Here is a 17,721-nt window from a genome sequence, read left to right as displayed (position 1 = left end):
ACATTTCAGAGCCTCCTCAGTGTGGATGGGGTATAGCATACATTTTCAACAACAAAGACTGCACTTCCAGTTTGTGTTCTTTACTCTGTTGAACTATTTTATCTTCATTCCTAGTTACAGCACATGGAACCACCGTTGGCATGCAAAACATTCAATCTAAAACAAAACAAAGCCTAGCACGTTATAAATAATATCAATGTAGAATGACGAATGACGAATTAGCCATCCATTGTGTCATATCATAAATTGTCTTACATGCCGTCACTGTTGTCAAAAGATTCTAAACATGTTATATAAAGTTACTAACCCAGTCAGTCTTTGGGCCACATCCAGGTTCTTTATCAGTGGCACAAATGAAGCAGTTGTTGGCTTTGTTGAACTCTGAAATCATAGGCATGAACTGAACATATGGCTGTCCCACACAACTACATAAAAATAAAGAATCTACATTTACTTTGAATTAAATGTCATTACATACCAGACATTTTTAGTATATCCTCAGCCATTTCTTTTCTCAGTTGCTCCATGTGTTTTTGAAGGTTCCATATCAAATTGGAGGGGATGTTGGGGAAGTTCTGTGCAACTTCCTTGGCCATCTACACCAAAAAATAAAAAAGAGTTTTTGACCTAATTGTCGCATAACATTCATTATTGAAAATAGAACTATCAAACCTGCATTACAAAGACCCCGCAGCTGAAGGTGTCCTGCTGCATGGTGTAAGTTATTTCCCCTCTCCACTTTATGTCCACCCAGTCGTCTTTTCCATGGCAGGATCTTCTCATTTTGAAGGATTCTCTTTTTTATGTAAACATAATGGAATTCTGATTAGTTATAGGCAAATGAATACACAAGCCAGATTTGTATGCTGTTTTCCTTATCACTATAATCTAGTAGTAATTTAGTAGTAGAGGTAATTTCCTTTATGCCCCATTCTACACACAGACAGCCTAAATTATAGGCACTGAACCATTTACAGGACAATAATAAAAGTAGCATATAGCATCCAACCCTATCACAGAGTGAATAAATGTAGAGCGTTTGTAGATTTTAAGAAAAAAATATTGTGACAGTTTCATCAGTACGTGCTTAGTCATATCACAAAGATCACAGATGACAGTGCCCACCAAATCTATGACAATAGAGAATGAATTGTAAGCACCAAAGTGTGTTTGTCAAAATAATATCTGAAAATGTCAGTTGTTGAACATAATTCTTCTATTTGCAATAGCAATTTATGATATATGCAGTTGAGGAATATTCCATGTACCAACACTACATGTAGGACGGACATAAGACATTCCCACATACAGTATTTTTGTATTTATTTAATTTTTTAATTCACCTTTATTCAACCAGGTAAGCCAGTTGAGAACAAGTTCTCATTTACACCTGCGACCTGGCCAAGATAAAGCAAAGCAGTGTGACACAAACAACAAACACAGAGTTACACATGGAATAAACAAACATACATTCAGTAACACAATAGAAAAGTCTATATACAGTGTGTGCAAATGAAGTAAGATTAGGGAGGTAAGGCAATAAATAGGCTGTAGTGGCGAAATAATTACAATTTCGCAAATAAACACTGGAGTGATAGATGTGCAGAAGATGAATGTGCAAGTAGAGATACTGGGGTGCAAACGAGCAAAAAAAATTACAGGTATAAATAAAATAAATAATATGGGGATGAGGTAGTTGGATGGGCTATTTACAGATGGGCTATGTACAAGTGCAATGATCTGTAAGCTGCTCTGATAGCTGATGCTTAAAGATAGTGAGGGAGATATGAGTCTCCAGCTTCAGTGATTTTTGCAATTCGTTCCAGTCATTGGCAGCAGAGAACTGGAAGGAAAGGCGGCCAAAGGAAGAATTGGCTTTGGGGGTGACCAGTGAAATATACCTGCAGGAGCGAGTGCTACGGGTGGGTGCTGCTATGGTGACCAGTGAACTGGAGATAAGGCGGGGCTTTACTTAGCAAAGACTTATAGATGACCTGGAGCCAGTGGGTTTGGTGACGAATATGAAGTGAGGGCCAGCCAACGAGAGCATACAGGTCGCAGTGGTGAGTAGCATATTTTTGCAACTATTTTTGCTACTTTGGTGACGAAATGGATGGCACTGTGATAGACTGCATCCAATTTGCTGAGTAGCGTGTTGGAGGCTATTTTGTAAATGACATCGCCGAAGTCAAGGATTGGTAGGATAGTCAGTTTTACGAGGGTATGTTTGGCAGCATGAGTGAAGGATGCTTTGTTGCGAAACAGGAAGCCGATTCTAGATTTCATTTTGGATTGGAGATGCTTAATATGAGTCTGGAAGGAGAGTTTACAGTCTAACCAGACACCTAGGTATTTGTAGTTGTCCACATATTCTAAGTCAGAACCGTCCAGAGTAGTGATGCTAGGCGGGCGGGCAGGTGCGGGCAGCGATCAGTTGAAGAGCATGCATTTAGTTTTACTTGCAATTAAGAGCAGTTGGAGGCCACGGAAGGAGAGTTGTGTGGTTAGTTAACACAGTGTCCAAAGGGCCAGATGTATACAGAATGGTGTCGTCTGTGTAGAAGTGGATCAGAGAATCACCAGCCGCAAGAGCGACATCATTGATGTATACAGTAAAAAGAGTCGACCCAAGAATTGAACCCTGTGGCACCCCCATAGACTGCCAGAGGTCCGGACAACAGGCCCTCCGATTTGACACACTGAACTCTATCAGAGAAGTAGTTGGTGAACCAGACGAGGCAGTCATTTGAGAAACTAAAGCTGTTGAGTCTGCCGATAAGTTCCTAACTTCCCTGAAAAGTTGCATATCAGGGGGGCTATTCGATGCTAATGCAGTACGCCACAGGATGTTTTTGTGCTGGTCAAGGGCAGTCAGGTCTGGAGTGAATGAAGGCCTATTTCTGTTCCTGGTTCAACATTTTTTGAACGGGCATGCTTATTTAAGATGGTGAGGAAAGCACTTTTAAAGAATAACCAGGCATCCTCTGACGGAATGAGGTCAATATCTTTCCGGGATACCCGGGCCAGGTCGATTAGAAAGGCCTGCCATCTGAAGTGTTTTAGGGAGCGTTTGACTATTATGAGGGGTGGTATGATGAGGGGTGGACGTTACAGACGCAGGCAATGAGGCAGTGATCGCTGAGATCCTGGTTGAAGACAGCAGAGGTGTATTTAGAGGACAGGTTGGTCAGGATGATATCTATGAGGGTGCCCGAGTTTCCGGATTTGGGGTTGTACCTGGTAGGATCCATGATAATTTGGGTGAGATTGAGGGCATCTAGCTAAGATTGTAGGACGGCCGGGGTGTTAAGCATATCCCAGTTTAGGTCACCTAAGTACAAACTCTGAAGATAAATGGGTGGCAATTAATTCACATATGGTGTCAAGGGCGCAGCTGGGGGCTGAGGGGGGTCTGTAACAAGCAGCAACAGTGAGAGACTTATTTCTGGAAAGGTGGATTTTTGAAAGTAGAATCTCAAACTGTTTGGGCACAGACCTGGATAGCATGACAGAACTCTGCAGTAGATTGTCTGGAGGAAAATGTATACACATACATAGAGGCATTTTTCAGCTGGGATTTTACAACTCAGAATCCAGAATGGATATGACAATGGGGCCAGCACAGGATGTAATACACCCTTACAACAATCTACTTTTTGATCTTCTTGACTTCTTATCTGGTAAACTGTTACTGTGTGTCAAGAAAAGAGCCCCAATTAGGGGTTATTGTACTCCAGTAAAAAAGGGCTGGTTTAGATTAAAAACTATTGCCCTGTGTCCCCGTTCATAGGGGCATGAGAGACTCGTCACTGGTAGAATTGAGTTGGCACTTTATTGGTCCAAACACCCACAGACCCACAAGGTTGAGTTTACTCATGGACAGTAATTAGTAATTATTTATTTTTTTGCATTGATGCATTGTGTCTTCTAACTTTTACATTTACATATACATTTTAGTCATTTAGCAGAAGCTCTTATCCAGAGTGACTTACAGTAGTGAATGCATACATTTCTTTTTTTTTCTCATTTTTTTCCTAACTGTCCAAGAATAGGATCCAAAGTGTTAGGAAATATTTGTTCCCATAAATACAAAGGAGGATGTCTCTCCTCATACCTCTGGCACTATAGTCAGACTGCCAGACTGCACCACAGAGCCAATAAGGAGAGAATACATACAGGTCAACGGTGCCAATTGAAAGTCAAGGGGTGTGTCTGTGCCTTTTGGATTATTCTGTATTTACAGAGAACCCCTGTGGTTCAAGTCAAGAGCTACCCTTCCCCTTTCAGTCTGCTCTGTGCATGTCTGAAAGTGACCGAGCCAGCAGCCAAGAGTTTTTCTTTTTGAATGTATGTAAAATGCTAATATATATTAGATCCAGTACAATGGAATAACTAAGACCTGAATTTGAATGCAGCGTGTTCCGATTCCTCCTTCTCTTTCTGTCCAGCAGGGTCAACCAAAAACACTTGGCCTGATGGTTAATGCAGATACTGGGGAAGCAATATAGAAATGTATTGATCCCTTAAATGATTTTACTATTAAATGACCCATATCAGGCCTCCCGAGTGGCGCAGTGGTCTAAGGCACTGCATCGCAGTGCTAGCTGTGCCACTAGAGATTCTGGGTTTGAGTCCAGGCTCTGTCGCAGCCGGCCGCGACCGGGAGGCCCATGGGGCGGCGCACAATTGGCCCAGCGTCGTAGGGGAGGGTTTGGCCGGCAGGGATATCCTTGTCTCATCGTGCACTAGCGACTCCTGTGGCGGGCCGGGCGCAGTGCACGCTGACATGGTCGCCAGGTGTACGGTGTTTCCTCTGACACATTGGTGTGGCTGGCTTCCAGGTTGGATGGGCATTGTTTCAAAGAAGCGGCTTGGTTGCGTTGTGTTTCAGAGGACACATGGCTCTCGACCTTCGCCTCTCCCGAGTCCATACGGGAGTTGCAGCGATGAGACAAGACTGTAACTACTACCAATTGGATTTTACTCACTAAAGACGTAGAAATACATTTTTCCAGTTAGAAATAGTAGGCCATGCATCAACTAATTATTTTCGTCAGAAAAACCAATTCTCAAATGCACTATTGTAAGTTGTCTGCAGGTGGCTTGTTGTGAACGCACTCAAATATCAAGTCATTATGAGGTTATCTAAACTGGGTTCTAATACTCAATGTAGAAGGATTTGTCTTATGAAAGTGATGCTATGAAGAGGATTCTTTCACCTTATCAAGCTCACTCTGACTGACAAATCACTGCCTATTACTGTGATTAAAAATAGCATATGAAACATTGTTTTTCATGAGGCCTACCTGTGCACCTTCCTTTAAGCATCTCTGTTTGAAGACCTCTCCTGTCCTTGATCCATACCACATACAGCCATTTGCGGATCTTTTCAGTGTCCATGTGAAAGATAGTTATTGCGAGTCTGGAACATTTGTTAACTCATTTTTTTTTAACACCCATGTGAAATGAAGGCCTGCAAAGCTTACAGATTTAAGTTTAATAGCATGATATGAAAGTAGAAAAACATCAGTGTGCGATATGATGGTATAGTCTGTGGACATTCTGAACCTTGTTTGAGGTCAGTAGGTCACATGACCAAGGAGCTGTTGAAATTTTAAATGTAGAAAAATTAATGTAAAATTATGTGAGATGAAAATGGACTAACTAAAGGGTGTGCAATTGAGAAGGGTAGTCAGTGGACATTCTGGACCTTGTTTGAGTGAAGTAGATCACATGACCAATGAGCTATTGAAATTCAAATGTAAAAAAAAAAAAAAGTACTTTGTTTACGCTCCCTAACTAATTCAACTAGGAATACAAAATGTTGCTCACATTTCCACATGTTTATTAGCTTTGGAAAGCAAATTAATGTCCAAATCATGAAAATAAGACCTGTGCAATGTTGTGCACAATTTTCCCAACATAATGACACTTATTTGGAGTCTGTGGCTCAAGTGGTTTGAAAGCTATTGATGTTTGAAAGCGCGAATATCCGTCGAATATCCAACTTGAAACTGTCTTTACCTCGGTGTTGATATATCGGTAATATTGTAAAAATTCAGCTTTTAACGACCACACAAATTGGCAATATAGGCGATAATTAATAAAAGGCAAAGTGTCCGTGTCAGGCAAAATTATATCAAACGTTTTACCGTTGCATCATTTGATGGACAGTCACATGGTTGTCTGAAGCTTGCTTATATGCCAGGTTCACTTGCTAGTTGGAACTAGGAATCTCTGAAATGTCCAACTTACTAACTGGTTGTAGTTATAGGCTACACGTGCCACATTGAACCAGTTAGCAAGTCGGACGTTTCTGAGTTCTGACTAGCATTTGAAGACAGCAATTTAGTTCACACCTGAGAAGGGTGTAATTGCAGAACTCAGTGAGGGGCGTTTTCTGATGTAGGCGACATCCATTGATGATCTCCATTTGTCCGTGGCCGTTTCTTTCGTTCCAGGACAACAGTTGTTGACAATTGTAGCTAAACCTAACCCTAAGCCTATTCCTAACCTGCCACGTTAGTTAACCTAACCTGCTTTGTAAACAAGTCATCTGTGTCTAGAAACCATCAGTTCATAACACCGGAACTGACCAATGGCAGGTATCAATGGGCGTTTTCTGATATAATTTTTTTTAACCTTTATTTAACTCGGGGAACACTCATCAAGTAACGCCCCTGATTGCGGTCTGCAATTACACCATATTCTCACAGCTGGCAGTGCCTCTTGGCAATTGGTTATTCCCCATAATTTGCAACAATGTCAATGAGCGTCATCACTAGCTTTCCTTTGCAGTAGGATACCTGAAACTGTTGTGATTACCAGCTGAGATAAACTATTATGAGTTGATTTTACTCCTGGCTTAGAGTTTGTCTGGGCATTGGAGTTTTTATAATCTTAAAAATAAAACAGAGTAGATTCTTGATATGACGTGAGAAATAGTGCATTGTGGGTAATACGTTAAGAAGTATGTAAAACCCCAAAAACATAACTATGTTTGTAGTTATAGGTTACCTATAACCATATCTACAACTAAGTTACTAAGTCTTTTACTACACTGTGCAATTACTTTGGTGATTAATAACTCATGCTTGCTACCCTAGCACCTATTCTGAGATGCTTTGTTGATACGGGCCCCAGTATTGCCTGCTGAGACTCCCTGGTACTGAGGTGGAGGAGATTGTCCCAAGCTACATTTTGACCAGCTTTTTAATCAGTTAAGTAAAGAACAATGTAGATAGTTCCAAAAAAGATACAGTAATTTCAAAAGAGAATGTGAGGGAGAAGCTGATTTTTAAAATTGTATTTAACCTTCAATTAACTAGGCAAGTTAGTTAAGAACAAATGCTTATTTACAATGATGGCCTGCCACAAAGCAAAACTCCTCCTGCAGGGACTGGGGCTGGGATTACAAATAAAAATATAGGACAAAACACACATCACGACAAGAAAGACAACACTACATAAAGATAGACCTAAGACAACAACATAACATGGTAGTAACACCACATGACAACAACATGGTAGCAACACAACATGGCAGCTGCACAACATGGTAGCAGCACAAAACATGGTACAAACATTATTGGGCACAGACAACAGCACAAAGGCAAGAAGGTAGAGACAACAATACATCCCGTGAAGCAGCCACAACTGTCAGTAAGAGTGTACTCATTATAAGATGACTAGTGTCAACTAGTAATTAAGCTACATTTTGCAGAAGCTAAATTCTAATTCAATAATTTCCTTTCTTTTTTGGTATCAGACCTGCCTAATTCTCACTTGAAACATTGTGTTTGTGTTTAATAGGATAAATTACACATTCTGTTCATTGGCAATTTTAGCATGTAAATCTTGGTGGGGCAAAAAGATATAAGTGTGACGCATGCCAGCAAAGCCACTACACAACACAACACTAAACAATACATTAATTGCACTATAACGGTGACAAACGGTGCCCACAAACTGTTAGGGCCTACATAAAGCTGTCCCAACATCAGTCCCAACATCTTACCAATGCGACACCTGGCCATCAGCGGAGCCTTGTCTGGCAGCGAGACAGTTCATTCTGCCTCATTTACTGCCTTTAAAAAAAACATAGCTAATTTGGCTGACTTGCTTAAACAAATGTGGTTTCTAATGACAATTGAGATGTACAAACTATGGCATAAGGGGACGACAAGCGGATAAGAGGCAATCCGTTATTTCGATTAAGACATTAATGAGCGAGCTAGGACGGACGTAGTCAATATAACTATTTGTTTAGCACTTTTGAAATGTACAGCGACAGAATTCAGAACATGGGCTGTTCTTACAGTGTTCTCCCTGTACACCAAGTCAGATCCATAGGATAAATAAAGGAGGCATATAAGCAGACAATGAAAGATCTTCCCTGTGGCTCAGTTGGTAGAGCATGGTGTTTGCAACGCCAGCATGGTGTGTTCAACGCCAGGGTTGTGGGTTCGATTCCCACGGGGGGCCTGTACAATAAAATAAATGCATGAAATGAAAATGAAATGTATATATTCACTACTGTAAGTCGCTCTGGATAAGAGCGTCTGCTAAATGACTAAAATATAAAAAATAAAGTAAAATGTAAATTTGATGATTATATTTCTCTAAAACAGGTTATAGGCTACATGTGCACCACCAAGTCAGAACAGTAGGCAAAAGAGGTGAAAATAGACCAAATTATTAGGGTGAGGCACATGGGCTACTAACAGCTTACTACACACCATACACAACATACACTTAGTATTACTTTTTTGGCTACAGTATACATATCTCCCTGGCTAATATAATTTATGCAGCAGCATACAAGACATTTTTGGACTCACCTTGTTGTGCTTTGCTCACTTGAACAGGAAGGTGGCACGGGGGTCCTTCTTGAGCAAATTTTGTCATCATAGTCTGGCATTCTCTGGATTTATGGTGCTTTCAAGAGAACTGGGAACTCGGAAAAAAACAAGGTTGAATCATGATGATGTCATTGATCTTCAGGTCGTAGCTCTAGAAAGAGGCCCGAGTTCCAGACTTACAATTCCGAGTTGGATGACCGTTCAAAACTTATTTCCCAGTCGGAGCTCGTTTTTTCCTAAATTCACAGTTGTCTTGAACTCACTGAAGTGAAGTTTTCACAGTTCTGAGTTAACAGTTGTTTTGAGCGCGGCACAAATCATGCTTCATTGACAGCATGGCCAATGTTGACTGTTTATCATTTTAAACTTGGAAAAGAGACACTTAGTCCCACATTTGGGACCACACAGCCACTTCACTGAATAGCAGGCTAGTGATTGCTTTGCAATGCTTGCAGTTAGCCCTGTCACTGATCCTTCCAAACCACTCATTGTTGAATTTGCGATTTCCATCTTGTTGTGTAATGTTTATGTCCAATGGCCGATGAGCACCGATACATTTTATCTATAATTTCTCTTCATTATTTCTCTTCATTATGACAAGGATTAAAAATGATTTGCCAGTAGATTGTCGACTTGATTCATGATGATGACTGCTAGCTAAGATTTTGAAAATATCAGTCCTGCTGGCTGCCACACCACCACAGAAAGCACTGAGCTGGGCTGAAACACTTGCATTTTGGTGCTGCCTTACTCAAGAAAACAAAAAAGAGACCATGTTTGTATGCGGCTTTATTAAGTCAATGATTTAAAAAAAAAAAACGTATTAATGCCAAAATAACATGCAAAAAAGGTAAGCCCCCCCAAAAAAAATGTATTTAATTTTTTGGGCTAAAAATGTGGGGCTCAAAACAGGTGGGACTCTGCACCAACTGCCCCAAATGACGGGTTGCCACTGATTCTGTTAACATCTGACTACTGTGATCTGTTCTTGACATGTGTATCCTATGACATTTCAGATTTAGATTATTTTTCACAAGGTAGTTTGGATGTAGTGAAGTACTTTTAGTTAGCTAAGTAGCTTTAGTTAAGTAAACTATATTTAGAGTAGCTTTAGTGTAGCATAACTTCTTTCAGTGTAAAGTAATTGGTAGCTTGGTAAACTATATTTTCAGAGTAGCTTCCCCTACACTGAAGATGACATTTCCACATAAATGAAGACTCACATCTTTGCTCACCCTCAGTGTAAGCTGCCTTTTCTTTCATTATCACGCCTGTGAACTCATATCCCTTTTAAATGGTCATTTACATAACTGCAAGAGGCAGTAAACTAGAGCGGGCAGTGGTAAGACGTATCATAGAGGTATTAAGAGAGTCAAATTACTATCCACAATTAGTTTAATCATGTACAGTATGTCAATACTCTATTTTCTAAATGTATTGGCATCAATGTCCAATGTAGAGAGAAAATTAACACAAAGAACAAATTGTTTATTTTCTTGGAATATTATAACTCCAGCCTGTGTCTATAAATGTCTTGTATTGAATGTGCAAAACCTATTTTGTCAAATCACACTAGAAAAGGCATTACTTGCGTGACTCTTGAACAGAAAGGACTTCTGTGGTGAGTTAGGGGACGTGAGAGGACAGTGTTTCAGCCATAACTAGGGAAACAACACTGAGCATTTTCGAGCTGATCATTTTTGTCAAGATGGTGACGATCGTTGTTCCCCGCCGTTCAAAGTGTGTTGCATTATGGGGTTAAAAATTGTCCGACTTGAGCCTACAAATGGACTGCATGAACTTTACAAAAATCATGTGATCAAAGGTCATGAAGTTTCGACTGCAAGTCGCCTGCAAAATTCTGCAGTTGCTCTTTACCAACTTCATCGCTTGCATTGTGGGAGGCTCTATCGCAATCCAATCATTAGGGTGTTTTGTTTGACCCACGCAAATGTGACCAAAGACATGACTCAAACCGTGAACCAACTTTGCCACGATGTATACAGTGTATAGTTCAAATGAATGTGATATTTGATGCTCTCTCTCACTGATTGATTGTACAATGTACACACATACGATTTCAGTTTGTGAGTGTGTGATATGGGGGTTGGAGCCATGCTATTTTGACATTATAAAGAACAACTTTTATAAATAATGGCAACACTGCCATTGTAATCTGAGCTTTGCTGTTGGAAAACCACATTAGTGTCTGACTTTTGGCTGTCGCAGATGCACCTTCCACGATTTCACTCGTCTTTCGTCTACAGTCGGTTGCTTTCGCCTTACCACTCAAATGCGCCCACTACTAACCCTGCGCATGCAGCCAGCTATCCAGCACTTTAATTGGTCACAGGATGCGTCTCAGCTGATACGATGTTGTTGTTGCTGGGTGAGAGGCATTTGAAAGGGAAAAAAGAGACGAGGTGAAGTCTTTGCATGTCTGTGGGTGCCGGTTTGGTCAGGATTTATTGCTGAGTGGTTCTGTTACCACCACTGCTCGCTTTCAGTTTGCTGACTCAATGTTGTGTTTGTATGCAGTTAATGTTTCCTGCTTCCTCTGAACTATAAATGCGTTTCAAATGAAAGACAATTTACAGCATACCTGCAGAAAATAGGTGTCTCACTCCAGGCCTACCAGCACTACCATGGCCCCATACACCAAAAACAAAAGCAGAATCTTTCCATTATGTCTTTGTTCATAGTTTTTCAGTATAAAGATGAAAAGAATGGTTGTAACCGTGAAGATCTATTTGGGCTGAAGGCCTGTGTTGCTTTGCTCTGCAAATTACTTAGCCTTCATCTTTCATTGTTTTTGTGTACACACATTCACACACACAACTACATAAAAGTTTCTAGCACAGTTACAGTGCCTTCAGAAAGTATTTACACCCCTTTACTTTTTCCACATTTAGTTGTGTTACAAAGTGGGATTAAAATGGATTTAATTGTCATTTTTGGATGAAGGCGGAAGAACAAAATCTAACATTTGTAAAAAAAAATTTTAAACAAAATTAAATTGCATGACGTGCAATGTTGTGCTGTTCCTATCAGGTACATTGTTAAAGATATTGTATTGTAATTGTATTATTTTGGTACCTACATTGCCCCAGTGAACAAGCACCAAACCAGTGTGCGTGAGTGCAGAGAATAGAAAACGCATGTTTTTTTCTTTGTATTATCTTTTACCAGATCTAATGTGTTATATTCTCCTACATTCATTTCACATTTCCACAAACTTCAAAGTGTTTCCTTTCAAATGGTGCCAAGAATATGCATATCCTTGCTTCAGGTCCTGAGCTACAGTTAGTTTCAGAGTGGGTGGCAAGGAATAAGTTAGCCCTAAATATTTCAAAAATGTAAAGCATTGTATTTGGAACAAAACACTCACTAAATCCTAAACCTCAACTAAATCTTGTAATAAATCATGTGGAAATTGAGCAAATTGAGATGACTAAACTGCTTGGAGTAACACTAGATTGTAAACTGTCATGGTCAAAACATATTGATGCAGTAGTATCTAAGATGGGGAGAAGTCTGTCTATAATAAAGCTATGCTATGCCTTCTTAACAACACTATCAACAAGACAGGTCCTACAGGCCCTAGTTTTGTCGCACCTTGACTACTGTTCAGTCGTGTGGTCAGGTGCCACAAAAAATGACTTAGGAAAATTGCAATTGGCTCAGAACAGGGCTGCACGGCTGGCCCTTGGATGTACACAGAGAGCTAATGTTAATAATATGCATGTCAATCTCTCCTGGCTGAAAGTGGAGGAGAGATTGACTTCATCACTACTTGTATTTATGAGAGGTATTGACATGTTGAATGCACCGAGCTGTCTGGCTAAACCTCTGGTACACCCATGCATACCCCACAAGACATGCCACAAGAGGGGATCCATAATAAATACAAATACCCAAATCTAACTGCCTGTATTTGTATGTCATTTTAGGTGAAAATTGAAAAAGGGTATGATCCTTATTAAGCAAAATTTTATTCCTGAACTTATTAAGGCTTGCCATAACATAGGGGTTGAATACTTATTGACTGAAAACATTTCAGCTTTTCATTTTTTATTAATTTGAAAAAAAATAAAAACATATTTAAACATAATTCCACTTCATGGGGTATTCTGTGTGTGTAGGCCAGTAACAAAAAATCTCAGGATTTCACATGACTGGGAATACAGATATGTATCTGTTGGTTACAGATACCTTAAAAAAAGGTAAGGGTGTTGATCAGAAATCTAGTCAGTATCTGGTGTGACCACCATTTGCCTCATGCATTGCGACACATCTCCTTTGCATAGAGTTGATCAGGCTGTTGATTGTGGACTGTGGAATGTTGTCCCACTCTTCTTCAATGGCTGTGTGAAGTTGCTGGATATTGTCAGGAACTGGAACACGTCACGCCAGAGCATCCCAAATAGGCTCAATGAGTGACATGTCTGGTGAGTATGTAGGCCATAGATCCCGTATGGCTCAGTTGGTAGAGCATGGCGCTTGCAACGCCAGTGTTGTGGATTCAATTCCCACGAGGGACAGTATAAAAAAAAAAAATATGAAAATGTATCCACTCACTACTATAAGTCGCTCTAGATAAGAACGTCTGCTAAATGACTAAAATGTAAGTGGAAGAACTGGGATATTTTCAGCTTCCAGGAATTGTGTACTGATCCTTGTGACATGGGGCCGTGCATTATCATGGTAAAACATGAGGTGATGGCGGCAGATGAATGGCATGACGATGGGCCTCAGGATCTCGTCATGGTATGAGTCCATGTGACTGGTAAGCAAATGTTTTGTCCTGGGCATATTTAGGTTTGCCACAACAAAGGGGTTAAATACTTATTGACTCAACACATTTCAGCTTTTCATTTTTTTATTAATCTAAATATAATCCATTTTAAATTTAGGCTGTAACACAATAAAATGTGGAAAAAGTCAAGGGGTGTGAATACTTTCTGAAGCCTATTAGTAAAACGAACCTTGTAGACCTGAGTATATTATATCTATCCTGTTCATTCCTATTTAAAATACCTATGGCAAATGTAGGCTATTGCAATTTAACCCTAAAGACTATTATATACTGGGTGACACAAACAAAACTCATATGATAGTTTTTCTATTGCTGAAATTGTTTGCTTTATTGTTACGGATTCAATGTACGTTTTAGTTGTATTGGGGCCTATTAAAAAGTGCCGTTTGTGGAACATTTTTGTTGTTCAGCAAACACACCCCTCTGGCGGCAATTGGCTGTTGGGCGTGTCTACCTTCGGCAGAGCAAAATTAGAAGTTCGCTCAAAAACTGCCTGGCGTTGTGTGTGGTGAGCGAGACTGGGGAGGACGGAGCCCATAGAACTCTCGAGAAAGGCTTCGTAATTTAACAGCTCTTCGGTCTCCCCATCTCCAACCCACCACCGCCGCTGCCGACCCACCTACAAGTGAAGGATATACTGTAATTTAACTGTACAGTAAAAGTAACGTTACAGTAAGAACTTTTCAAAATACGTCTAGGACTGTTAAAGTGGCAGCCAGTATGAACGTCAGCGCGGAGTCTTTCACCTCCAACCCATTTCACATCTGTAACATCTGTCAGAAGGTGATAAGGAAAAAGGTATGATGTTTCCTGATTTGATTTCTCCAAATGTTACTTTTACTTGTCGACCAATATCATGTTTTATAAAGGTGATCAGTCAGGCCTATTTATTATTCCTTCCAATTCAGATAAAATATCGTTGCATGTTATGAAGATGTCACTGAGATCCTGCAGGAGAAGTAGCCTAGGCCCTAGTATATATTCATTTTATCTATTGATTCAGACTGCAGAACAAACATATTGTTTTTCACTGGTCTTCTCCTTGCCTTACTGATATTTGTGCATTCAACTGCATTCTGTATTTCAACATCATCTATAGAATTGCTTCAGAATCGTTTGTAATTCCAATTACGCCTAGTTTAACCATCTCAAACCTAATAATGTACAGTTATCTGCAACAGATTGCCCCATTTGGATTCTTTTCATTCCCAGGATGGTCGTCAATCAGTATGATAGAGTTGGGGGATAGATTGATGATTTGATAAGAACCTGGATATCTCTCTCTAGTGCCCTGCTTTCTGAGTCTGACTGCTATTATTAGTAGCCATTAGTCTAGGTACATATGACCCAGTTTTTGCTCGGGAGTCATCGTACGATGATCTCAAGGCAGAAGGAGGTCCGTTTCTGTCATCTCCAGGGCATCATTGAGTTACACAATAAATGTTTTGATACTTTAGGATGATTTGGACATGAAGTGTGAAAATGCAAAAAAAATAATATATATATTAGCATTTTCACATTTCATGACCTAATGTTTAAAAAAATGTATAGTGTAACTCAATTATGTTACTTATAGATGATTTGGATATGAAGCGTGAAAATCCTAAAGTAGGTACAAATTGGCTTGCATTGGAATTATGACACAAATGCTAAAATGTTTGCATTTGAAACAGTGGCCAGGTAAACAAAACCAAAGCATTGGTTGCTGTCATACCTGGTCTATAGACTGCTTACAGGTTAAGAAAACCAATATGTCATTTTGTCATTTGGGTTAACAAGCTAAGCGTCAGTATAGAGACAAAGTAGAGTCGCAATTCAATGGCTCAGACAGGAGAGGTATGTGGCAGGGTCTACAGTCAATCACGGACTACAAAAGAAAAAGCAGCCCCGTCGCGGACCACAATGTCTTGCTCCCAGACAGACTAAACAAGTTTTTTGCTCGCTTTGAGGACAATACAGTGCCACTGACACGGCCCGCTACCAAAACCTGTGGGCTCTCCTTCACTGCAGCCAACGTGAGTAAAACATTTAAACGTGTTAACCCTCGCAAGGCTGCAGGCCCAGACGGCATCCCCGGCCGCGTCCTCCGAGCATGCGCAGACCAGCTGGCTGGTGTGTTTACAGACATATTCAATCAATCCTTATCCCAGTCTGCTGTTCCCACATGCTTCAAGAGGGTCACCATTGTTCCTGTTCCCAAGAAAGCTAAGGTAACTGAGCTAAACGACTATCGCCCCGTAGCACTCACTTCTGTCATCATGAAAAGCTTTGAGAGACTAGTCAAGGATCATATCACCTCCACCCTACCTGACACCCTAGACCCACTCCAGTTTGCTTACCGCACCAATAGGTCCACAGACGACGCAATCGCCACCACACTGCACACTACCCTAACCCATCTGGACAAGAGGAATACCTATGTAAGAATGCTGTTCATTGACTACAGCTCAGCATTTAACACCACCTCCAAACTCATCATTAAGCTCAAGACCCTGGGTCTCGACCCCGCCCTGTGCAACTGGGTCCTGGACTTCCTGACGGGCCGCCCCCAGGTGGTGAGCGTAGGTAACAACATCTCCACCCCGCTGATCCTCAACACTGGGGCCCCACAAGGGTGCGTTCTCAGCCCCTTCCTGTACTTCCTGTTCACCCATGACTGCGTGGGCATGCACGCCTCCAACTCAATCATCAAGTTTACAGATGACACTACAGTGGTAGGCCTGATTACCAACAACAACGAGACGGCCTGCAGGGAGGAGGTGAGGGCCCTTGCAGTGTGGTGTCAGGAAAACAACCTCTAACTTAACGTCAACAAAACAAAGGAGATGATCGTGGACTTCAGGAAACAGCAGAGGGAGCACCCCCTATCCACATCGACAGGACAGTAGTGGAGAGGGTGGAGAGTTTTAAGTTCCTCGGCGTACACATCACGGACAAACTGAAATGGTCCACCCACACAGACAACGTGGTGAAGAGGGCGCAGCAGCACCTCTTTAACCTCAGGAGACTGAAGAAATTCGGCTTGTCACCAAAAACACTCAAACTTTTACAGATGCACAATCGAGAGAGTCCTGTCGGGCTGTATCACTGCCTAGTACGGAAACTGCACCGCCCATAACTGTCAGGCTCTCCAGATGGTAGTGAGGTCTGCACAACGCATCACCGGGGGCAAACTACCTGCCCTCCAGGACACCTACAGCACCTGATGTCACAGGAAGGCCAATAAGATCAAGGACAACAACCACCCGAGCCACTGCCTGTTCACCCCGCTATCATCCAGAAGGCGAGGTCAGTACAGGTGCATCAAAGCTGGGACCGAGAGACTGAAAAACAGCTTCTATCTCAAGGCCATCAGACTGTTAAACAGCCATCACTAACATTGAGTGGCTGCTGCCAACATACAGACTCAACTCTAGCCACTTTAATAATGACAAATTGGTGTAATAAATGTATCACTAGCCACTTTAAACAATGCCACTTTATATGTTTACATACCCTACATTACTCATTTCATAAGTATATACTGTACTCTATACCATCTACTGCATCTTGCCTATGCTGTTCGGCCATCACTCATTCATATATTTTTATGTACATATTCTTATTCATTCCTTTACACTTGTGTGTATAAGGTAGTTGTTGTGAAATTGTTAGGTTAGATTACTTGGTAGATATTACTACATGGTCGGAACTAGAAGAACAAGCATTTCGCTACACTCGCATTAACATCTGCTAACCATGTGTGTGTGACAAATACAATTTGATTTGAACAATGGGGGAGATTAATTTCACTTAACAGCAGGAACAGCACCATCTAGTGGTCAGAACCTGGTAATATCAGGATGTAGGATGGGACATCAACCTAACAACTTCAATGACTAATTTATCTGAACAGGGGAAAAAACGTCACCCAATTCACTGAGAATACATTAAATAGGATGAAGAGACAATACTCTGAGCTGGAGCTCCATACTACTAGTCAAATATAGAGAACTGATTTTATATATTCATTGTTGGGGTGGGATTGGTGTGCAGTGTGGGAGG

At 40.9% G+C, this 17,721-nt stretch overlaps 1 protein-coding gene across 2 annotated transcripts in view; it reads left to right on the top strand.

Moving 5' to 3' along the window:
* The window catches only part of LOC106603373 (protein FAM76B), a 50,326-nt gene that overhangs the window by 17,580 nt on the left and 15,025 nt on the right, over window positions 1-17,721 (top strand). Inside the window, exon 1 of one of the 2 annotated variants that reach the window (XM_014196957.2) lies at window positions 14,162-14,475. The exons of the other annotated variant lie outside the window; for it this stretch is intronic. Within the exon in view, the coding sequence (XP_014052432.1) occupies window positions 14,398-14,475 (78 nt within the window). The 5' untranslated portion in view covers window positions 14,162-14,397. Of the gene's footprint in view, window positions 1-14,161; window positions 14,476-17,721 lie in introns of those variants that run through there. 2 annotated transcript variants of the gene reach the window in all.

Source organism: Salmo salar, chromosome ssa04 (assembly GCF_905237065.1).
Source record: "Salmo salar chromosome ssa04, Ssal_v3.1, whole genome shotgun sequence".
Lineage (NCBI taxonomy): Eukaryota > Metazoa > Chordata > Actinopteri > Salmoniformes > Salmonidae > Salmo > Salmo salar.
This window is presented reverse-complemented; position numbering and strand designations above follow the sequence as displayed.